General features: G+C 44.8%; 1 protein-coding gene across 2 annotated transcripts in view; it reads right to left on the bottom strand.

Moving 5' to 3' along the window:
- Window positions 1-21,833, bottom strand: part of LOC138663536 (oocyte zinc finger protein XlCOF22-like) — a 43,340-nt gene extending 21,507 nt beyond the window's left edge. The window contains exons 1-6 of one of the 2 annotated variants that reach the window (XM_069749776.1): window positions 21,740-21,833; window positions 18,779-18,856; window positions 18,470-18,649; window positions 18,264-18,387; window positions 18,083-18,180; window positions 17,794-17,884 (exon numbers count right to left, since the gene is read on the bottom strand). In XM_069749776.1, the coding sequence (XP_069605877.1) occupies window positions 17,794-17,884; window positions 18,083-18,180; window positions 18,264-18,387; window positions 18,470-18,649; window positions 18,779-18,856 (571 nt within the window). In that variant the 5' untranslated portion in view covers window positions 21,740-21,833. The remainder of the gene's footprint in view (window positions 1-17,793; window positions 17,885-18,082; window positions 18,181-18,263; window positions 18,388-18,469; window positions 18,650-18,778; window positions 18,857-21,739) is intronic. The other variant, XM_069749777.1, reaches the window with a different exon arrangement.
- Window positions 21,834-22,206: the final 373 nt, after the last annotated feature.

The raw sequence follows: 22,206 nt of genomic DNA, 5'->3' as shown, positions 1-22,206 counted from the left end.
TATGAATTAACACATGTGTAATTATATACTTCCAAAAAAGTGTGAAACAACTGAAATTATGTATTATATTCTAGGTTCTCCAAAGTAGCCACCTTTTGCTTTGATGACTGCTTTGCACACTCTTGGAATTCTCTTTATGAGCTTCAAGAGGTAGTCACCGGGAATGGAATTCCAACAATCTTGAAGGAGTTCCCAGAGATGCTTAGCACTTGTTGGCCCTTTTGCCTTCACTCTGTGGTCCAGCTCACCCCAAACCATCTCGATTGGGTTCAGGTCTGGTGACTGTGGAGGCCAGGTAATCTGGCGTAGCACCCCATCACTCTCCTTCATGGTCAAATAGCCCTTACACAGCCTAGAGGTGTGTTTGGTGTCATTGTCCTGTTGAAAAATAAATGATGGTCCAACTAAACGCAAACCGGATGGAATAGCATGCCGCTGCAAGATGCCATGCTGGTTCAGTATGCCTTCAATTTTGAATAAATCCCCAACAGTGTCACCAGCAAAGCTCCCTCACACCATCACACCACCTCCTCCATGCTTCACGGTGGGAACCAGGCATGTAGAGTCCATCCATTCACCTTTTCTGCATCGCACAAAGACACGGTGGTTGGAACCAAAGATCTCAAATTTGGACTCATCAGACCAAAGCACAGATTTCCACTGGTCTAATGTCCATTCCTTGAGTTCTTTAGCCTAAGCAAGTCTCTTCTGCTTGTTGCCTGTCCTTAGCAGTGGTTTACTAGCAGCTATTTTGCCATAAAGGCCTGCTACACAAAGTCTCCTCTTAACAGTTGTTGTAGAGATGTGTCTGCTGCTAGAACTCTGTGTGTGGCATTGACCAGGTCTCTAATCTGAGCTGCTGTTAACCTGCGATTTCTGAGGCTGGTGACTCGGATAAACTTATCCTCAGAAGCAGAGTTGACTCTTGGTCTTCCTTTCCTGGGGCGGTCCTCATGTGAGCAGTTTCTTTGTAGCGCTTGATGGTTTTTGCCACTGCACTTGGGGACACTTTCAAAGTTTGCCCAATTTTTTGGACTGACTGACTGACCTTCATTTCTTAAAGTAATGATTGCCCATTGTCAGGACTGACGATAAATTGGAGTAAGTCTACCTTGTTTAAAGTGGATGACATAGGGGAGGAGGGGAGTGAGCCGCCGGAGGATGGGCGACTGAAGGTGGTAAGCCAATTTAAATATCTTGGGATATGGGTATCTATGTCTATTACAGATTACATACATAGCAATCTGACTCCGATCTTAGGCGTTCTTAAGGCAAAAGTGGATGCTTGGCTTAAGCTGCATTTATCTGTGGTGGGCAGGGTGAATTTTATCAAAATGATGTCGATGCCGAAAATTCTATATGTTCTTCATAATGCGCCAGTTTGGATACCGCGCGGGAAATTTAAGCAGATTAACTCCCTGTTCAGGAATTTGATGGGGGAGACAACATCCACGTATCATACTGGAGACACTTCAGCGACCCAAGGAAGATGGGGGCTTGGCATTGCCTAACCCTGAAGTATATTTTCTTGGAGCCCAGAGTCAGCATCTAAAGGGCTGAGCGCATGAAGGGACGTCTGGGGCGGTACAGGAATTAATGGAAAAGGTGACAAAAAGAAGGCCAGCAATACATAGTAACATAGTAACATAGTTAGTAAGGCCGAAAAAAGACATTTGTCCATCCAGTTCAGCCTATATTCCATCATAATAAATCCCCAGATCTACGTCCTTCTACAGAACCTAATTGTATGATACAATATTGTTCTGCTCCAGGAAGACATCCAGGCCTCTCTTGAATCCCTCGACTGAGTTCGCCATCACCACCTCCTCAGGCAAGCAATTCCAGATTGTCACTGCCCTAACAGTAAAGAATCCTCTTCTATGTTGGTGGAAAAATCTTCTCTCCTCCAGACGCAAAGAATGCCCCCTTGTGCCCGTCACCTTCCTTGGTATAAACAGATCCTCAGCGAGATATTTGTATTGTCCCCTTATATACTTATACATGGTTATTAGATCCAGGGGCGGATTATAAGAGGGTCAATCTGGGCGGTAGCCCAGGGCCCAGTGGTGTGGGGGGGCCCTGGGCTACCGCACACAGATTGCCCGCTGGCCGCCGCCATCATCAGGGCACTCGCAGCAAGTCTCATCATCATATGACAGTGACTCAGCACAGTGCACACAGTGAGTCACTGTCTCACTGACACAGTGCAGTGGCACCCCCGGCCGTGACCCACCCACCCAGCCGCCCGCCTGCTGCCCCTGTCAGAAGACTGGTTTGTTTGTATGTGTTGCCGCCGCCGCCGGCGCGAGTGCCGGGCCCGTGCGGCCGGCCGCCGTGCCCCTGCCGTGCCGTCACTCTCGATCACTGAGGACACTGCCCATGCCGTGCCGGGAGCCCCCCCGGACCCGGTGGGCAGAGAGAGGGGGCCCGCATCGGGCCCCGTCTCATCTGCTCACCGGGCCCCTAGCGGCGCTGCCTGCGTCGGTTAGTTTCCTATTGCCGGCAATAGTTAACGTCGGCCGCAGGCGCAGCGCACACGTCGCCGGCGTCTGACGTCATTGTCAGTCGCCGGCGAGTGCGCGCTGCTGGAGGGGAGGGAGCTCACCGCCTGGATCGTTGGTAAGGTGAGGACTGGAGAATTTTTTTTTTTTTAATAATCTGAGTGGAGATATAATAAATATAACGGTGGAGAAGTCGGGAGTGGGGGTGATGGGGGTGTGTGATTGGGGGTGTGTGATTGGGGGGGGGGGGGTGGCAGGTGCAGAATGCTGGGAGCAGGAGGACACAGTCTGGGACTGGGGCAGTCTGATATCTGGACACACTGGGTCTGGGGGGGCAATGATGCTGGAGGAGGAGGGGACACAGTCGGGACTGGGGGGGCCTCAAATGATTGCTATTTCTGGACACTGGGGCCTGGTGGGGGGCAATGCAGGAGACACTGGGGGGGACTGACTGACTGACCTTCATTTCTTAAAGTAATGATTGCCCATTGTCAGGACTGACGATAAATTGGAGTAAGTCTACCTTGTTTAAAGTGGATGACATAGGGGAGGAGGGGAGTGAGCCGCCGGAGGATGGGCGACTGAAGGTGGCAAGCCAATTTAAATATCTTGGGATATGGGTATCTATGTCTATTACAGATTACATACATAGCAATCTGACTCCGATCTTAGGCGTTCTTAAGGCAAAAGTGGATGCTTGGCTTAAGCTGCATTTATCTGTGGTGGGCAGGGTGAATTTTATCAAAATGATGTCGATGCCGAAAATTCTATATGTTCTTCATAATGCGCCAGTTTGGATACCGCGCGGGAAATTTAAGCAGATTAACTCCCTGTTCAGGAATTTGATGGGGGAGACAACATCCACGTATCATACTGGAGACACTTCAGCGACCCAAGGAAGATGGGGGCTTGGCATTGCCTAACCCTGAAGTATATTTTCTTGGAGCCCAGAGTCAGCATCTAAAGGGCTGAGCGCATGAAGGGACGTCTGGGGCGGTACAGGAATTAATGGAAAAGGTGACAAAAAGAAGGCCAGCAATACATAGTAACATAGTAACATAGTTAGTAAGGCCGAAAAAAGACATTTGTCCATCCAGTTCAGCCTATATTCCATCATAATAAATCCCCAGATCTACGTCCTTCTACAGAACCTAATTGTATGATACAATATTGTTCTGCTCCAGGAAGACATCCAGGCCTCTCTTGAATCCCTCGACTGAGTTCGCCATCACCACCTCCTCAGGCAAGCAATTCCAGATTGTCACTGCCCTAACAGTAAAGAATCCTCTTCTATGTTGGTGGAAAAATCTTCTCTCCTCCAGACGCAAAGAATGCCCCCTTGTGCCCGTCACCTTCCTTGGTATAAACAGATCCTCAGCGAGATATTTGTATTGTCCCCTTATATACTTATACATGGTTATTAGATCCAGGGGCGGATTATAAGAGGATCAATCTGGGCGGTAGCCCAGGGCCCAGTGGTGTGGGGGGGCCCTGGGCTACCGCACACAGATTGCCCGCTGGCCGCCGCCATCATCAGGGCACTCGCAGCAAGTCTCATCATCATATGACAGTGACTCAGCACAGTGCACACAGTGAGTCACTGTCTCACTGACACAGTGCAGTGGCACCCCCGGCCGTGACCCACCCACCCAGCCGCCCGCCTGCTGCCCCTGTCAGAAGACTGGTTTGTTTGTATGTGTTGCCGCCGCCGCCGGCGCGAGTGCCGGGCCCGTGCGGCCGGCCGCCGTGCCCCTGCCGTGCCGTCACTCTCGATCACTGAGGACACTGCCCATGCCGTGCCGGGAGCCCCCCCGGACCCGGTGGGCAGAGAGAGGGGGCCCGCATCGGGCCCCGTCTCATCTGCTCACCGGGCCCCTAGCGGCGCTGCCTGCGTCGGTTAGTTTCCTATTGCCGGCAATAGTTAACGTCGGCCGCAGGCGCAGCGCACACGTCGCCGGCGTCTGACGTCATTGTCAGTCGCCGGCGAGTGCGCGCTGCTGGAGGGGAGGGAGCTCACCGCCTGGATCGTTGGTAAGGTGAGGACTGGAGAATTTTTTTTTTTTTAATAATCTGAGTGGAGATATAATAAATATAACGGTGGAGAAGTCGGGAGTGGGGGTGATGGGGGTGTGTGATTGGGGGTGTGTGATTGGGGGGGGGGGGTGGCAGGTGCAGAATGCTGGGAGCAGGAGGACACAGTCTGGGACTGGGGCAGTCTGATATCTGGACACACTGGGTCTGGGGGGGCAATGATGCTGGAGGAGGAGGGGACACAGTCGGGACTGGGGGGGCCTCAAATGATTGCTATTTCTGGACACTGGGGCCTGGTGGGGGGCAATGCAGGAGACACTGGGGGGGGGGGGAATGCTGGAGGACACAGTCTGGGGACTGGCTGAGCTGTGGGCAGATGATTGCTGGACATACTGGTCACGGTGCAATGATGCTGGAGGAGGAGGACACAGTCGGGACTGCGGCCTGGGGCCTCAAATGATTGCATTGCTATTGCTGGACACACTGGGGGGGGCAATGCAGGAGACACTGGGGGGGAAATGCTGAAGGACACAGTCTGGGGACTGGCTGGGCAGATGATTGCTGGACATACTGGTGCAATGATGCTGGAGGAGGAGGACACAGTCGGGACTGGGGGCCTCAAATGATTGCATTGCTATTGCTGGACACTGGGGGGGGGGGGGGGCAATGCAGGAGACACTGGGGGGGAAATGCTGGAGGACACAGTCTGGGGACTGGCTGGGCAGATGATTGCTGGACATACTGGGGCAATGCTGGAGGAGGACACAGTCTGGGGCAGATGATTGCTGGAGACACTGACTGGGGCAATGCTGGAGCCTGAGGACACAGTCTGGCTGGGGCAGATGATTGCTGGACATACTGGGGCATATTGCTGGACAGGACACACTGGGGGCAATGCTGGACATACTGGGGCAGATTGCTGGATACACTGTGTGGAGGTAATATGCTGGACACACTGGGGGTAATATGCTGGCCACACTGGGGCAGATTGTTGAACATACTGTCATGGGACAGGATGGAGACAGATGGGGCAGGATGGGTAAATCACATGGGGCAGGATGGATACTCATGAGTGCAGGATGCGAGAATATATTGCAGGAGCCAGGAATGAGATAAACGGGGCCAGGGTGGGAAATATTATTTCCGTAGGGGCTAATTAAGGGATATTATTACTGCAGTGATGTATTTATTTTATTTTTTGCGTATACTTTTTTTAAATGGGGGGGCGGTACTGTTACTGTGCAGAGTGACACTATATTGCCTTTTTTTCTTCATGTGGTGTAATGTTGAAATTGTGAAAATTTAAGTAATGTGTTCTGCAAGCGGAGCTCGAGATAACTGTGTTATTTCCTGCAGAAACAACAAACAAGCCCTGGCTGGAATAAATGATGGCAGTCTGTGCTTCATGACAGATGAAGGACTTCACCTAGAGACGTCACTGGTGAGTCAGTGTTATCTATACACTGACACTATACACTGTAAACCAGGGGTGTCAAACTGCATTCGTCGAGGGCCTCAGCTCAGACCGTGCGTGTTTTCAAGATTTCCTTTGCGTTACACAAGGCGCTGGGATCATTCTGTGCAGGTGATTAAATTATCACCTGTGCAATACAAGGAAATCCTGAAAACATGACCTGTTTGCGGCCCTCGAGGAATGCAGTTTGACACCCCTGCTGTAAACCATATACAGAGCTCCTGTGTATAATGTCGCCAGTGATCGCTGTATAACCTCTACACAGACACTGCATACCAATTACAGATCTCCTGTGAATACTGGCAGTTATGGTGACAGTATTTTGTTTTTTTATTTATTTATTACTGTCAGGATTGTAGTATTCAGTCACTATGTGGTGGTAATATGTGGTCTGGAAATGGTGTTGTGGTATTTGTCCCTTGTGTGTGCTATTTGGTCACCAAGTGGTGGTAATATGTGCTCTTGACATGGTGTAGCGGTATTTGTTCCTTGTATGTGATATTATTCGGTCACTGGTGGTAATATGTGGTCTGGCATTTGTTCCTTGTGTGTGATATAATTTGATCACTGTGGTTGTAATATGGTGTCTGGTCATGGTGCGGTGCTATTTGTTCCTTGTATGTGATATTATTCGATCACTGGGGTTGTAATTTGTGGTCTGGTCATGGTGCGGTGCTATTTGTTCCTTGTATGTGATATTATTGGTCAAAATATACCTAAATTGTATTGCAGATTTTAACAAATATTTAATAGGTTACAGTAGAGTAGGACCCGGCCATTTTTCTGGAATAATCTGGCTCGGGTATGTCACATGACCCCCGGGCCCCGTCACATGACCCCCGTCACATGACCCCCGTCACATGACCCTCGTCACATGATCCGGGGGGCCCACAGTGTCTGAACAGCCCGGGGCCCTGGCTACCCTTAATCCACCCCTGATTAGATCGCCCCTCAGTCGTCTTTTTTCTAGACTAAATAATCCTAATTTCGCTAATCTATCTGGGTATTGTAGTTCTCCCATCCCCTTTATTAATTTTGTTGCCCTCCTTTGTACTCTCTCTAGTTCCATTATATCCTTCCTGAGCACCGGTGCCCAAAACTGGACACAGTACTCCATGTGCGGTCTAACTAGGGATTTGTACAGAGGCAGTATAATGCTCTCATCATGTGTATCCAGACCTCTTTTAATACACCCCATGATCCTGTTTGCCTTGGCAGCTGCTGCCTGGCACTGGCTGCTCCAGGTAAGTTTATCATTAACTAGGATCCCCAAGTCCTTCTCCCTGTCAGATTTACCCAGTGGTTTCCCATTCAGTGTGTAATGGTGACATTGATTCCTTCTTCCCATGTGTATAACCTTACATTTATCATTGTTAAACCTCATCTGCCACCTTTCAGCCCAAGTTTCCAACTTATCCAGATCCATCTGTAGCAGAATACTATCTTCTCTTGTATTAACTGCTTTACATAGTTTTGTATCATCTGCAAATATCGATATTTTACTGTGTAAACCTTCTACCAGATCATTAATGAATATGTTGAAGAGAACAGGTCCCAATACTGACCCCTGCGGTACCCCACTGGTCACAGCGTCCCAGTTAGAGACTATACCATTTATAACCACCCTCTGCTTTCTATCACTAAGCCAGTTACTAACCCATTTACACACATTTTCCCCCAGACCAAGCATTCTCATTTTGTGTACCAACCTCTTGTGCGGCACGGTATCAAACGCTTTGGAAAAATCGAGATATACCACGTCCAATGACTCACCGTGGTCCAGCCTATAGCTTACCTCTTCATAAAAACTGATTAGATTGGTTTGACAGGAGCGATTTCTCATAAACCCATGCTGATATGGAGTTAAACAGTTATTCTCATTGAGATAATCCAGAATAACATCCCTCAGAAACCCTTCAAATATTTTACCAACAATAATAATACAATGTCTGGAGTTTGGGGAAATTGTATCCGACTGTGTTATTGATATGTAAGCTGTGGGGTAGGCTGAGACATATACGTGGGATTACGGGTCTGACCAGATTCTCCCCGTTATGGCATAACAATAATTTACAGGAGTTTGTGGCATTGGGGGTACTAACAGAATGGCAGACCAAGGGGATTCAATACGTGTATCAGATAATTGAACGGGGAGAGTTTAAATCCTTTTCCCAATTGCAGGTGGAATTTGATCTCGGGCCTGCGGGGGAGTATCAGTATTTGCGGATGAGACATGCTTTTGGAGCTCAGAATAGGGACGGAGGTATTAGAATTCAAAGGGATATAGTGCTAGAGTATGTGTGTAATGAAGGGACTACTGGGGGGGTTATTTCTACTCTGTATAAAGACCTGCTGCATACTTTCCTCTTAGGGTTTCCAATAATGGCGAGAGCTAAGTGGGAGAGGGATCTGGGCCCAATGGAGAACGAAACTTGGGAGTCGGTGCTAGAGTGGGTTCCACGGCTGTCACTGAGCGAACCGTATAGGCTGTCACAGCTTTATGTAATACACAGAGTTTACAAATTGTGGTCTCTGTGGATTGCCATGGGATAGGTTTGTTATAGAGAATGGGTGAATAAAAGTCCTAAATTGGTGAAAATGTGACATGTAGCCTACAGTTCTAACTGAGGGGTTAGTCACTCTATAGATTTAATGATGGAATTATTAAACAAGGTGGGCTGTCTTACTGGGAGGGGGCGGGATAAGTTGGGAATGAGGGGGGTCGTTTGTGGGGAAAACTCTGTATTGAAAATAAGAATGTAACATGTCAATTGTAATGTTATTATTAATAAAAATTGTTTTGCGATAAAAATATAAAAAAATAATGATGGCCACTCATTTTTCTTTACTTAGCTGCTTATTTCTTGCCATAATACAAATTCTAACAGTCTATTCAGTAGGACTATCAGCTGTGTATCTACCAGACTTCTGCACAACACATCTGATAGTCCCAGCCCCATTTATAAGGCAACAAATCCCACTTATTAAACCTATACAAAAAAACCCTGTTTGGGAGAGAAGAACAGACAAATCGCGGCGCCCTAAGTGCGTAAACACAATATTATAGTCTTTAAAGGGTGCACAATTTTATGCACTCACCTGATAAAAGACAAAAATGGCTTTAGATCGTGTATCCTCCAAATTCCCTCTGAGATACTTTTCAATATACAGGGCTTGCAGCTTGCCTCGGGTGGATCCAAGTGAGAGAGCCAGAGTAAGGCTCACACAGGATGAGTAGTTCAAGAAAAGCACATCCAGCCCATGAATGGCAGCGCTTCCCAGGACTCACATTCAAAGATGATATTTCATATTTTTTTATTTCATAACTTAAAATAGAAGAGATACAACGCGTTTCGGATACAGTATATATCCTTCTTCAGGTATCATAAAAACACAGTACAAATCCTACTAGTATAAAATTCAATTACACTTATATATAGTATCACACCTTTTATCCCAGTCTCAGAAACTTGATTTGGGGTGTGGACCAAGTTCAGGAAAACACCCACTGATTGATACAGCCTTGTTAACATTGATGCAAGGAAGAGAGAAAAAAAAAAATTAAAAAAATAAATATAAATAAATAAAAAAATATATATCAAAGGGGAAAAAAAAAAAAAAAAAACACAAGAAGAAGGAAAAAAAATCACAAGAAAAAAAATATAAATAAAAAAAAAAAAAAAAAAAAAATCCTTTAAACTCTCTCTATAATATCATTCAATCCATTTGGAAATAATGTTCCCAAACGATATATCCAAAACGTTTCTTTCCTGTTTAAAAGAGCATTCCTGTTTGCAACTCCAGAGGGTATCTGCTCCACTGGAGTTACTTTTATGTTAAAAATTTTATTATGTGGGACGCACTGTACAGACACTGCGGTCCCGCATTAATGGCCACAGAAATAGAGCAAAAAATGGCTTTTTAAAACATAGTCTCTCAAGGCATCTACTACTTAAACATAATAAAATTTTTAACATAAAAGTAACTCCAGTGGAGCAGATACCCTCTGGAGTTGCAAACACGAATGCTCTTTTAAACAGGAAAGAAACGTTTTGGATATATCGTTTGGGAACATTATTTCCAAATGGATTGAATGATATTATAGAGAGAGTTTAACCCCTTTACCCCCAAGGGTGGTTTGCACTTTAATGACCGGGCCAATTTTTACAATTCTGACCACTGTCCCTTTATGAGGTTATAACTCTGGAACGCTTCAATGGATCCTGGTGATTCTGACATTGTTTTCTCGTGACATATTGTACTTCATGACAATGGTAAAAATTATTTGATAGTACCTGCGTTTATTTGTGAAAAAAACGGAAATTTGGCGAAAATTATGAAAATTTCGCAATTTTCCAACTTTGAATTTTTATGCAATTAAATCACAGAGATATGTCACACAAAATACTTAATAAGTAACATTTCCCACATGTCTACTTTACATCAGCACAATTTTGGAACCAAAATTTTTTTTTGTTAGGGAGTTATAAGGGTTAAAAGTTGACCAGCAATTTCTCATTTCTACAACACCATTTTATTTTAGGGACCACATCTCATTTGAAGTCATTTTGAGGGGTCTATATGATAGAAAATACCCAAGTGTGACACCATTCTAAAAACTACACCCCTCAAGGTGCTCAAAACCATATTCAAGAAGTTTATTAACCCTTCTGGTGCTTCACAGGAATTTTTTGAATGTTTAAATAAAAATGAACATTTAACTTTTTTTCACAAAAAATTTAATTCAGCTCCAATTTGTTTTATTTTACCAAGGGTAACAGGAGAAAATGGACCCCAAACATTGTTGTACAATTTGTCCTGAGTATGCCAATACCCCACATGTGGGGGTAAACCACTGTTTGGGCGCATGGCAGAGCTCGGAAGCGAAGGAGTGCCATTTGACTTTTCAATGCAAAATTGACTGGAATTGAGATGGGACGCCATGTTTCGTTTGGAGAGCCCCTGATGTGGCTAAACATTGAAACCCCCCACAAGTGACACCATTTTGGAAAGTAGACCCCCTAAGGAACTTATCTAGAGGTGTGGTGAGCACTTTGACCCAACAAGTGCTTCACAGAAGTTTATAATGTAGAACCGTAAAAATAAAAAATCATATTTTTTCACAAAAATTATCTTTTCGCCCCCAATTTTTTATTTTCCCAAGGGTAAGAGAAGAAATTGGACCCCAAAAGTTGTTGTACAATTTGTCCTGAGTACGCTGATAGCCCATATGTGGGGGTAAACCACTGTTTGGGCGGATGGGAGAGCTCGGAAGGGAAGGAGCGCCGTTTGACTTTTCAATGCAAAATTGACAGGAATTGAGATGGGACGTCATGTTGCGTTTGAAGAGCCACTGATGTGCCTAAACATTGAAACCCCCCACAAGTGACACCATTTTGGAAAGTAGACCCCCTAAGGAACTTATCTAGAGGTGTGGTGAGCACTTTGACCCACCAAGTGCTTCACAGAAGTTTATAATGCAGAGCCGTAAAAATAAAACAAAATTTTTTTCCCACAAAAATTATTTTTTTAGCCCCCAGTTTTGTATTTTCCTGAGGGTAACAGGAGAAATTGGACCCCAAAATTTGTTGCCCAATTTGTCCTGAGTGCGATGATACACCATATGTGGGGGGAACCACTGTTTGGGCACATGGGAGGGCTCAGAAGGGAAGGAGTTCCATTTGAATGCAGACTTAGATGGAATGGTCTGCAGGTGTCACATTGCGTTTGCAGAGCCCCTAATGTACCTAAACAGTAGAAACCCCCCACAAGTGACACCATTTTGGAAAGTAGACCCCCTTAGGAACTTATCTAGATGTGTGCTGAGCGCTTTGACCCACCAAGGGCTTCACAGAAGTTTATAATGGAGAGCCGTAAAAATAAAACAAAAATTTTTTCCCACAAAAATTATTTTTTAGCCCCCAGTTTTGTATTTTCCCGAGGGTAAAAGGAGAAATTCGACCCCACAATTTGTTGTCCAATTTGTCCTGAGTGCGCTGATACCCCATATGTGGGGGGGAACCACTGTTTGGGCGCATGGGAGGGCTCGGAAGGGAAGGAGCTCCATTTGGAATGAGGACTTAGATGGAATGGTCTGCAGGTGTCACATTGCATTTGCAGAGCCCCTAATGTACCTAAACAGTAGAAACCTCCCACAAGTGACACCATTTTGGAAACTAGACCCCCTAAGGAACTCATCTAGATGTGTTGTGATAGCTTTGAACCCCCAAGTGTTTCACTACAGTTTGTAACGCAGAGCCGTGAAAATTAAAAAAAAAAATCTTTCCCCCCAAAATTATATTTTAGCCCCCAGTTTTGTATTTTCCCGAGGGTAAGAGGAGAAATTCGACCCCAAAAGTTGTTGTCCAATTTGTCCTGAGTACGCTGATACCCCGTATGTTGGGGGAAACCAACGTTTGAGCGCATGGCAGAGCTCGGAAGGGAAGGAGCGCCATTTGGAATGCAGACTTAGATGGAATGGTCTGCAGACGTCACATTGCGTTTGCAGAACCCCTAATGTACCTAAACAGTAGAAACCCCGCACAAGTGACCCCATATTGGAAACTAGACCCCCCAGGGAACTAATCTAGATGTGTTGTGAGAACTTTGAACCCCCAAGTGTTTCACTACAGTTTATAACGCAGAGCCGTGAAAATAAAAAATCTTTTTTTTTCCCACAAAAAATATGTTTTAGCCCCGAGTTTTGTATTTTCCCAAGGGTAGCAGGAGAAATTGGACCCCAAAAGTTGTTGTCCTATTTGTCCTGAGTACGCTGATACCCCATATGTTGGGGTAAACCCCTGTTTGGGCACACGGGAGAGCTCGGAAGGGAAGAAGCACTGTTTTACTTTTTCAACGCAGAATTGGCTGGAATTGAGATCGGACGCCATGTCGCGTTTGGAGAGCCCCTGATGTGCCTAAACAGTGGAAACCCCCCAATTATAACTGAAACCCTAATCCAAACACATCCCTAACCCTAATCCCAACAGTAACCCTAACCACACCTCTAACCCTGACACACCCCTAACCCTAATCCCAACCCTATTCCCAACCGTAAATGTAATCTAAACCCTAACTGTAACTTTAGCCCCAACCCAAACTGTAGCCCTAGCCCTAACCCTAGCCCTAACCCTAATCCTAACCCTAGCCCTAACCCTAGCCCTAACCCTAGCCCTAACCCTAGCCCTAGCCCTAGCCCTAACCCTAGCCCTAACCCTAGCCCTAACCCTAGCCCTAACTCTAACCCTAGCCCTAATGGGAAAATGGAAATAAATACATTTTTTTAATTTTTCCCTAACTAAGGGGGTGATGAAGGGGGGTTTGATTTACTTTTATAGCGGGTTTTTTAGCGGATTTTTATGATTGGCAGCCGTCACACACTGAAAGACGCTTTTTATTGCAAAAAATATTTTTTGCGTTACCACATTTTGAGAGCTATAATTTTTCTATATTCTGGTCCACAGAGTCATGTGAGGTCTTGTTTTTTGCGGGACGAGTTGATGTTTTTATTGGTAACATTTTCGGGCACGTGACATTTTTTGATCACTTTTTATTCCGATTTTTGTGAGGCAGAATGACCAAAAACCAGCTATTCATGAATTTCTTTTGGGGGAGGCGTTTATACCGTTCCGCGTTTGGTAAAATTGATGAAGCAGTTTTATTCTTCGGGTCAGTACGATTACAGCGACACCTCATTTATATCATTTTTTTATGTTTTGGCGCTTTTATACGATAAAAACTATTTTATAGAAAAAATAATTATTTTTGCATCGCTTTATTCTCAGGACTATAACTTTTTTATTTTTTTGCTGATGATGCTGTATGGCGGCTCGTTTTTTGCGGGACAAGATGACGTTTTCAGCGGTACCATGGTTAGTTATATCTGTCTTTTTGATCGCGTGTTATTCCACTTTTTGTTCGGCGGTATGATAATAAAGCGTTGTTTTTTGCCTCGTTTTTTTTTTTTTTCTTACGGTGTTTACTGAAGGGGTTAACTAGTGGGCCAGTTTTATAGGTCGGGCCGTTACGGACGCGGCGATACTAAATATGTGTACTTTTATTGTTTTTTTTTTTTTATTTAGATAAAGAAATGTATTTATGGGAATAATATTTTTATTTTTTTTTTCATTATTTTGGAATATTTTTTTTTATTTTTTTTTACACATTTGAAATTTTTTTTTTTTACTTTTTTACTTTGTCCCAGGGGGGGACATCACAGATCAGTGATCTGACAGTTTGCACAGCACTCTGTCAGATCACTGATCTGATAGGAGTGCAGGCTGCTTCACAGTGCCTGCTCTGAGCAGGCTCTGTGAAGCCACCCCCCTCCCTGCAGGACCCGGATCCGCGGCCATCTTGGATCCGGGGCTGGAGTGAGCAGTGAGGGAGGTGAGACCCTCGCAGCAACGCGATCACATCGCGTTGCTGCGGGGGGCTCAGGGAAGCCCGCAGGGAGCCCCCTCCCTGCGCGGTGCTTCCCTGTACCGCCGGCACATCGCGATCATCTTTGATCGCGGTGTGCCGGGGGTTAATGTGCCGGGGGCGGTCCGTGACCGCTCCTGGCACATAGTGCCGGATGTCAGCTGCGATAAACAGCTGACACCCGGCCGCGATCGGCGGCGCTCCCCCCCGTGAGCGCTGCCGATCGCATATGACGTACTATTGCGTCCTTGGGAAGTAAAGCCCACCCCACATGGACGCAATAGTACGTCTAATGGCAGAAAGGGGTTAAAGGATTTTTTTTTTTTTATTTATATTTTTTTTCTTGTGATTTTTTTTCCTTCTTCTTGTGTTTTTTTTTTTTTTTTTTTTCCCTTTGATATATATTTTTTTATTTATTTATTTTTATTTTTTTAATTTTTTTTTTCTCTCTCTTCCTTGCATCAATGTTAACAAGGCTGTATCAATTAGTGGGTGTTTTCCTGAACTTGGTCCACACCCCAAATCAAGTTTCTGAGACTGGGATAAAAGGTGTGATACTATATATAAGTGTAATTGAATTTTATACTAGTAGGATTTGTACTGTGTTTTTATGATACCTGAAGAAGGATATATACTGTATCCGAAACGCGTTGTATCTCTTCTATTTTAAGTTATGAAATAAAAAAATATGAAATATCATCTTTGAATGTGAGTCCTGGGAAGCGCTGCCATTCATGGGCTGGATGTGCTTTTCTTGAACACTTATTAAACCTGACAGGGCACACCTGTGAATTGAAAACCATTCCCGATGACTACCTCTTGAAGCGTATCAAGAGAATGCCAAGAGTGTGCAAAACAGTCATCAAAGCAAAAGGTGCCTACTTTGAAGAACCTAGAATATAAGACATAATTTCAGTTTGATGCCTTCAGTGTGAAAGTACAATTTTCATAGTGATGAAAATACAGAAAAATCTTTAAATGAGAAGGTGTGTCCAAACTTTTGGTCTGTACTGTACATACAGTGGGGCAAAAAAGTATTGTCAGTCAGCAATAGTGCAAGTTCCACCACTTAAAAAGATGAGAGGCGTCTGTAATTTACATCATAGGTAGACCTCAACTATGGGAGACAAACTGAGAAAAAAAAATCCAGAAAATCACATTGTATGTTTTTTTAACATTTTATTTCCATATTATGGTGGAAAATAAGTATTTGGTCAGAAACAAACAATCAAGATTTCTGGCTCTCACAGACCTGTAACTTCTTCTTTAAGAGTCTCCTCTTTCCTCCACTCATTACCTGTAGTAATGGCACCTGTTTAAACTTGCTATCAGTATAAAAAGACACCTGTGCACACCCTCAAACAGTCTGACTCCAAACTCCACTATGGTGAAGACCAAAGAGCTGTCAAAGGACACCAGAAACAAAATTGTAGCCCTGCACCAGGCTGGGAAGACTGAATCTGCAATAGCCAACCAGCTTGGAGTGAAGAAATCAACAGTGGGAGCAATAATTAGAAAATGGAAGACATACAAGACCACTGATAATCTCCCTCGATCTGGGGCTCCACGCAAAATCCCACCCCGTGGGGTCAGAATGATCACAAGAACTGTGAGCAAAAATCCCAGAACCACATGGGGGGACCTAGTGAATGAACTGCAGAGAGCTGGGACCAATGTAACAAGGCCTACCATAAGTAACACACTACGCCACCATGGACTCAGATCCTGCAGTGCCAGACGTGTCCCACTGCTTAAGCCAGTACATGTCCGGGCCCGTCTGAAGTTTGCTAGAGAGCATTTGGATGATCCAGAGGAGTTTTGGGAGAATGTCCTATGGTCTGATGAAACCAAACTGGAACTGTTTGGTAGAAACACAACTTGTCGTGTTTGGAGGAAAAAGAATACTGAGTTGCATCCATCAAACACCATACCTACTGTAAAGCATGGTGGTGGAAACATCATGCTTTGGGGCTGTTTCTCTGCAAAGGGGCCAGGACGACTGATCCGGGTACATGAAAGAATGAATGGGGCCATGTATCGTGCGATTTTGAGTGCAAACCTCCTTCCATCAGCAAGGGCATTGAAGATGAAACGTGGCTGGGTCTTTCATCATGACAATGATCCAAAGCACACCGCCAGGGCAACGAAGGAGTGGCTTCGTAAGAAGCATTTCAAGGTCCTGGAGTGGCCTAGCCAGTCTCCAGATCTCAACCCTATAGAAAACCTTTGGAGGGAGTTGAAAGTCCGTGTTGCCAAGCGAAAAGCCAAAAACATCACTGCTCTAGAGGAGATCTGCATGGAGGAATGGGCCAACATACCAACAGTGTGTGGCAACCTTGTGAAGACTTACAGAAAACGTTTGACCTCTGTCATTGCCAACAAAGGATATATTACAAAGTATTGAGATGAAATTTTGTTTCTGACCAAATACTTATTTTCCACCATAATATGCAGATAAAATGTTAAAAAACAGACAATGTGATTTTCTGGATTTTTTTTTCTCAGTTTGTCTCCCATAGTTGAGGTCTACCTATGATGTAAATTACAGACGCCTCTCATCTTTTTAAGTGGTGGAACTTGCACTATTGCTGACTGACTAAATACTTTTTTGCCCCACTGTAAGACCACACTGGCGCTGAACACACAACTTAGTTGATACTAGCGCATGGCCGTGCGGTCATGCAAACCTTTTATAGCTGCAGCAACTTCAGGACCTTCCTAGAGGACTAATGGGAGCTGCTACAGTATCTGAACAACTTCAGGACCTTCCTAGAGGACCAGTGGGAGCTGCTGCAGTACCTGAGCATATGACCCCCTACCTTCAATGAGCGGTCTTACCCTGGGCATGGTCAAAAAGGGAAAAGCAGGACTTGGTCCCAGAGACGTCTGCTCGCCGCTGACCAGTACTGGCTACAATGGCTGAGCCTGGAAAGGCAGCAGTAGCCATCTGCACTGTATCAGGTTGAGCCAGACGCTGGGACCAAAGTCTCTGCTAAGCAGGCTCCACTGCGGCCGGAGAAGAATGAGAGACCGCAGCGGAGATGGCTCGAGATTCCCCTTGTGCAGAGGCGGGAACTTGACCCCTAACACATTGTAAGTTTATAAGCCACTCCAGTGGCAGTCAGTGAGGAATAGAAACTATATGAAAATAAAGTATAATTAATGTGTTTTTCCTCCTATAGGGACTGTCCTAGTTTGGTATTGTAACAGCTGTCTATTAGTAGTGTATACAAATTGTCCTAGACTAAACTCATTTGTCAGACGGCCCAACATATACCACTCTGGGAAAACTTACCTGCTCCAAAGATATCATTTGCAGCTTCTAATGAATCTGTGACTTCCCTGCATTTAGTGGTCACTACTCACCTCGGTAGTCACATATAGGAATCTCCTCTTTACACCGCTCATCACCCCTCACATATGTCTCTGTAGTATTAATATGGGTCAGATCTTCACCCTGAAACAAATATTGTAAAAGTCACCGACAGATGGAGAAATCTCATTTATGATCAGCTCTAATCCTGCCATCTCCACCGTTCTCATTCCACAAGTATAAAACATATAATACTGGTGGATAAAACAAGACTGAGCACAAGACCTTCACAGCCATCTACACATCATAGGTGAGATCTCATGACACCTTCTCTCCATCTACCTGATGATCCTGAGGAACATTGGGATCTTCTTGTTTACATTCCTGTGGAAGAAGAAGATGGGGACATCTCTCTGGTGTTGTCCTCATACTGGATAGATCTGGAGGAAACACATACAGGGACTGAATTTATTCTCTACATACAGGTAATTATAGGCCGGGTCTATTTAGTCCTGTCTATTACCTGGTGTTATGAGGGGCTGGGGAACCTCCATCATGATGTCCTTGTATACATCTTTGTGTCCTTCTAAATACTCCCACTCCTCCATGGAGAAATAGACAGCAACATCCTGACACCTTACAGGAACCTGACACATACAATGATACCATCATCCCCCAATCCTTTCATGGCGCTACTGTATAATGTCCCAGCATTCCCAGCAGTGTCACCTCTCCAGTCAGCAGCTCAATCATCTTGTAGGTGAGTTCTAGGATCTTCTGGTCATTGATGTCCTCATGGATAAGGGGGTGAGGTGGAAGTCCCATGATTGGGCTCAGGGGTCTTCCCCATCTCTCAGACACAGGGTCCTGACAGCGCTCACTAGAGGTCTTCTTCACTACTGTGTAATCCTGGTTATGGAGAGACACATTAATAAATCTCACTACAGACATTTCCAGAGTCCTCACCTCTCCAGTTCTGTCCATCTGTTATTCCCATAGATAAGAATGATGTAATGTGACGTCATCAGAATCTCTCACCTCTCCAGTAAGCCGGAAGAGGATCTCTAGGGTGAGGTGTAATATCCTCTCCGCCATCTTGTCTCTGTCCATATCCATCTGTGATGGGTAATTAAGAAAAATTATTTTATATAGAAGATCTTCACTGAGAGGATCCAATATTGTAGAGACCTGAATGAGAAGATGAGCCGATGTAACATCATGAAAATCCTGTGTAATAATACAATTACTGGATATAATAAGGGAAACATATGAGGAGAGTTAATATTTTACAGTATTTAGTTTTCTTTTTTACATCTATATTTATAAAGCAGAATATCTGCGTATGGTAGCCCGTGGAATACAAAACCACATTTTTCACTCGGTTTCAGTAAATTTTGTATGGCTCATCTTTAACACCAGACTAAAAATACTGCGAACATTAAAACTCTAAATTTCCCCCCTTCATGAGATTTGGCCCCCAGAAGACTCCATAGAAACAAAGGAGAAAATGGGTGTCTGCGCACTGCAGTACTTTGCTGTGTCCTCATCAGGGCAGACAAAGTACGCCTGCGCCGGAGCCGCTGCAAGAAGACAAGAAGAGGATGTCATCGAATGAAGATAGGAGGTGCTGGACCGGACCGCGACGCCCATCGGACACGGACCGTAGCGGGACCGCCCCTGGGTGAGTATAATCTAACCTTTATTTCTCATCTTTCAGGTTACATCGGGGGCTTATCAACAGCATTACAGAATGCTGTAGATAAGCCCCTGATGCGGGTGGGCTTAGCTCAGAGACGATTTTTTTGGGGTGACAGACTTCCTTTAATGAAAATTGCCTCACAGTAAGATCGTTCTGGTTACCTATAGCAACCAGGGTGCAGTTTTTAGCATGAAGCTACTGAGATAAAGTGAAATCTGAGCTCTGATTGGTTACCATGGACAACTAGAACAGTCTGACTGTGAGGCAGTCCCACATTTATTGCTTTATATATAGTTTCACTTATTAGATCTCTGATGAGTGTGAGATGATTACTAAGGGTCATAATACTAAGAACTTGCTTTTAAAATGCCGCCCCAAAAGATGACCAACTAAGGGGCAATATAATCCAAAAGCTAAGAAAATAAACCTTCTCAAACAGCTGAGACAAGTGAACAATGTGAGCTCTGGATTGAAAGGAAATGTATGAGACAGGCTGAATCAGAGGCAGCGGAAACATCAGAGCAACGGGAATGTCATCTTCAGGAAAAAACAGATGAGACAGGCTGAATCAAGGGACGTGGAAACATCTGAAGAAAAGGATGAACTTCGTCAAAAAGACCACATATGACATATGCAACGACGTAGGCAAGCTGACCTGAGTTTGGAAGCGTTTCACTATGACCCTATTCACGACTATAGGTCACATCTGAAAGTCATAATAAGCAGAATGGATGTAATATGAGAACATTGTCAAGCAAAAATTTTAACTTTAAATCTCCTGGTATGTGCAGCTCAAATGGTAAAGTCAATTTGTCACCTTTAACTCTACCTCCTGAACCACTTTTTTCATACATGTCAGGAACAACACATGAGTCTAAGCAGTTACTGCAAATTATTAGGAGATACAATTCATCTTTCCAGATGACATCCTCTGGTAAGACAGCTGGACTTAAGGAAGCTGCATTTATTCCAACTTTTAAAGTCCAGGGACAAATATATCACAAAATAGGTTTGATGCTTCCTGTAGCAAATCAAGACTCAACATTTTTACAAATTAACTGTTTGGGAGCTGAACATATGCAATCTGATTGACACTGTGAAGTTATACCTGATACAAAAATACATTGTTTTGAATCTGCAAAGAGTTTTCCATCAACACAATAAGTTAGTAAACCTTTATAAAACCACCTGATAAAGAATGTCAAGTGCGGAATATCAGGGTGTAATAAGAGCAGACACCGGCTGGTGGCGCAAAAGAAGATTTAATTCTCCCAGTGTTAATGAAGTAACTATTGTAATGGTTGGATGGGAGTTTCTAAGCCGAGATATAATTATTCAGGGACGCAGCGAAAATCTTCAAACTATTACAGAAACACATAGATCATATAATATTGTGGAATGGCCAAGATGGCGATCACTATAATCTAACACAGACTGATCCCAACACTGCGAGGCCGACCAATAAACCAACCAATAAAATATCAGCTATGGACGTCTACACCTAACAAGTAATGATCAGACAACAATGGAGGCAACTTTCTCATCAGTGTATAGTAGATCTGTATGCCAAGGTGGAGAGCGAGCGTCTTCTGTACATACAACTGAACCAACAAACACTTACAGGGAGGCCATGCCAAAAGCGTGGTCTGATGGAAGATGGTCCACGCTGGGACCTGACATTGCAGGAGGCGTCCCTCACTCGCTTTCCTCCTCATCTTCTAACCTGCTCCCTATAATGACTACAACCTGTGCACCTTCCAATCCCCGGGCTCTGTGGGACAAATACACAGAATATCCTAGAGAAGATCTTCATAGAGAGCGCAGGAGAGGTAATCCGGACTTAGACATCAATGTCACTGCCGACAGATTCACCAAAGTCCTCCTGACTCTAGAAGAAAGGAGCAGTCCGTTAACGCTGCCATTAACCCCATTATCGGGCACATCGCGAAAGCATGCCATAATGGGCATGCTCTAGCGATGTGCCGTCATTCTGTGATGGACCCTCGGAAGCGGGCTGCAGAGTTTCCAGATCCGTCAATGCTAGCGCAGATAGAGCATCTGCTAGATCTATCTACGCTAGCGTGATCACATTTCGGCACTTGCATTAACACAGTCCGTTTAACGCATGCGTTGAATGGGCTGCTTTAACGCATTGTGAACCTGGCCTTGGATGGAGGCGCACGGCTCAGTCTGCACTAGGATTACCCCTGAACCTAGCGCTCTTGGAAACTCCCGTCTGTAATATCATTAAGATTTATAAAAGATCTGGGGGGATCCAATCACTATTTTTGCAACGTTACCTGTTCTTAAAGGAGCAACTCCAGCAGACGAGCTGAATACTTGTCAGCACAGCAGAGTCCTGCATACACTGAGGGCCCTGATCATGTGACCCCTGACTCCTCCCCTCCTGTGACCTCATCACAGGTCCTGTGCCCACAGAAAAGCCATATATGTGGAGTGCGGCTCTCAGGGTGGAGGTAGGTGGTGGAGATTACTGGGTGTGGGTTGGGGGACATTGACCCCATCAGCACTGAGAGTTTTTGGGGGTCTCCGTGTGGTGTTAACAGTGACGAAACATAGAGGCATAGCTAGGGTTTTGGTTCGGGGGGGCGAAGCTTCTGAGTGAGCCCCTAACCCGGTAACCTTGATTACAGCTGGGTGACGCCCCCTAATAGTGGAGGAGAACCTCAGCAGATGACCGCGCTGTTACTGAAGATAATCTCTATATAAAGACCAACATGGATATTACCGCTATATGGTCAGTGGT

Source organism: Ranitomeya imitator, chromosome 2 (genome assembly GCF_032444005.1).
Source record: "Ranitomeya imitator isolate aRanImi1 chromosome 2, aRanImi1.pri, whole genome shotgun sequence".
NCBI lineage: Eukaryota > Metazoa > Chordata > Amphibia > Anura > Dendrobatidae > Ranitomeya > Ranitomeya imitator.
The sequence above is the reverse complement of the archived record's forward strand: the minus strand, read 5'-3'. Positions and strand labels throughout refer to the sequence as shown.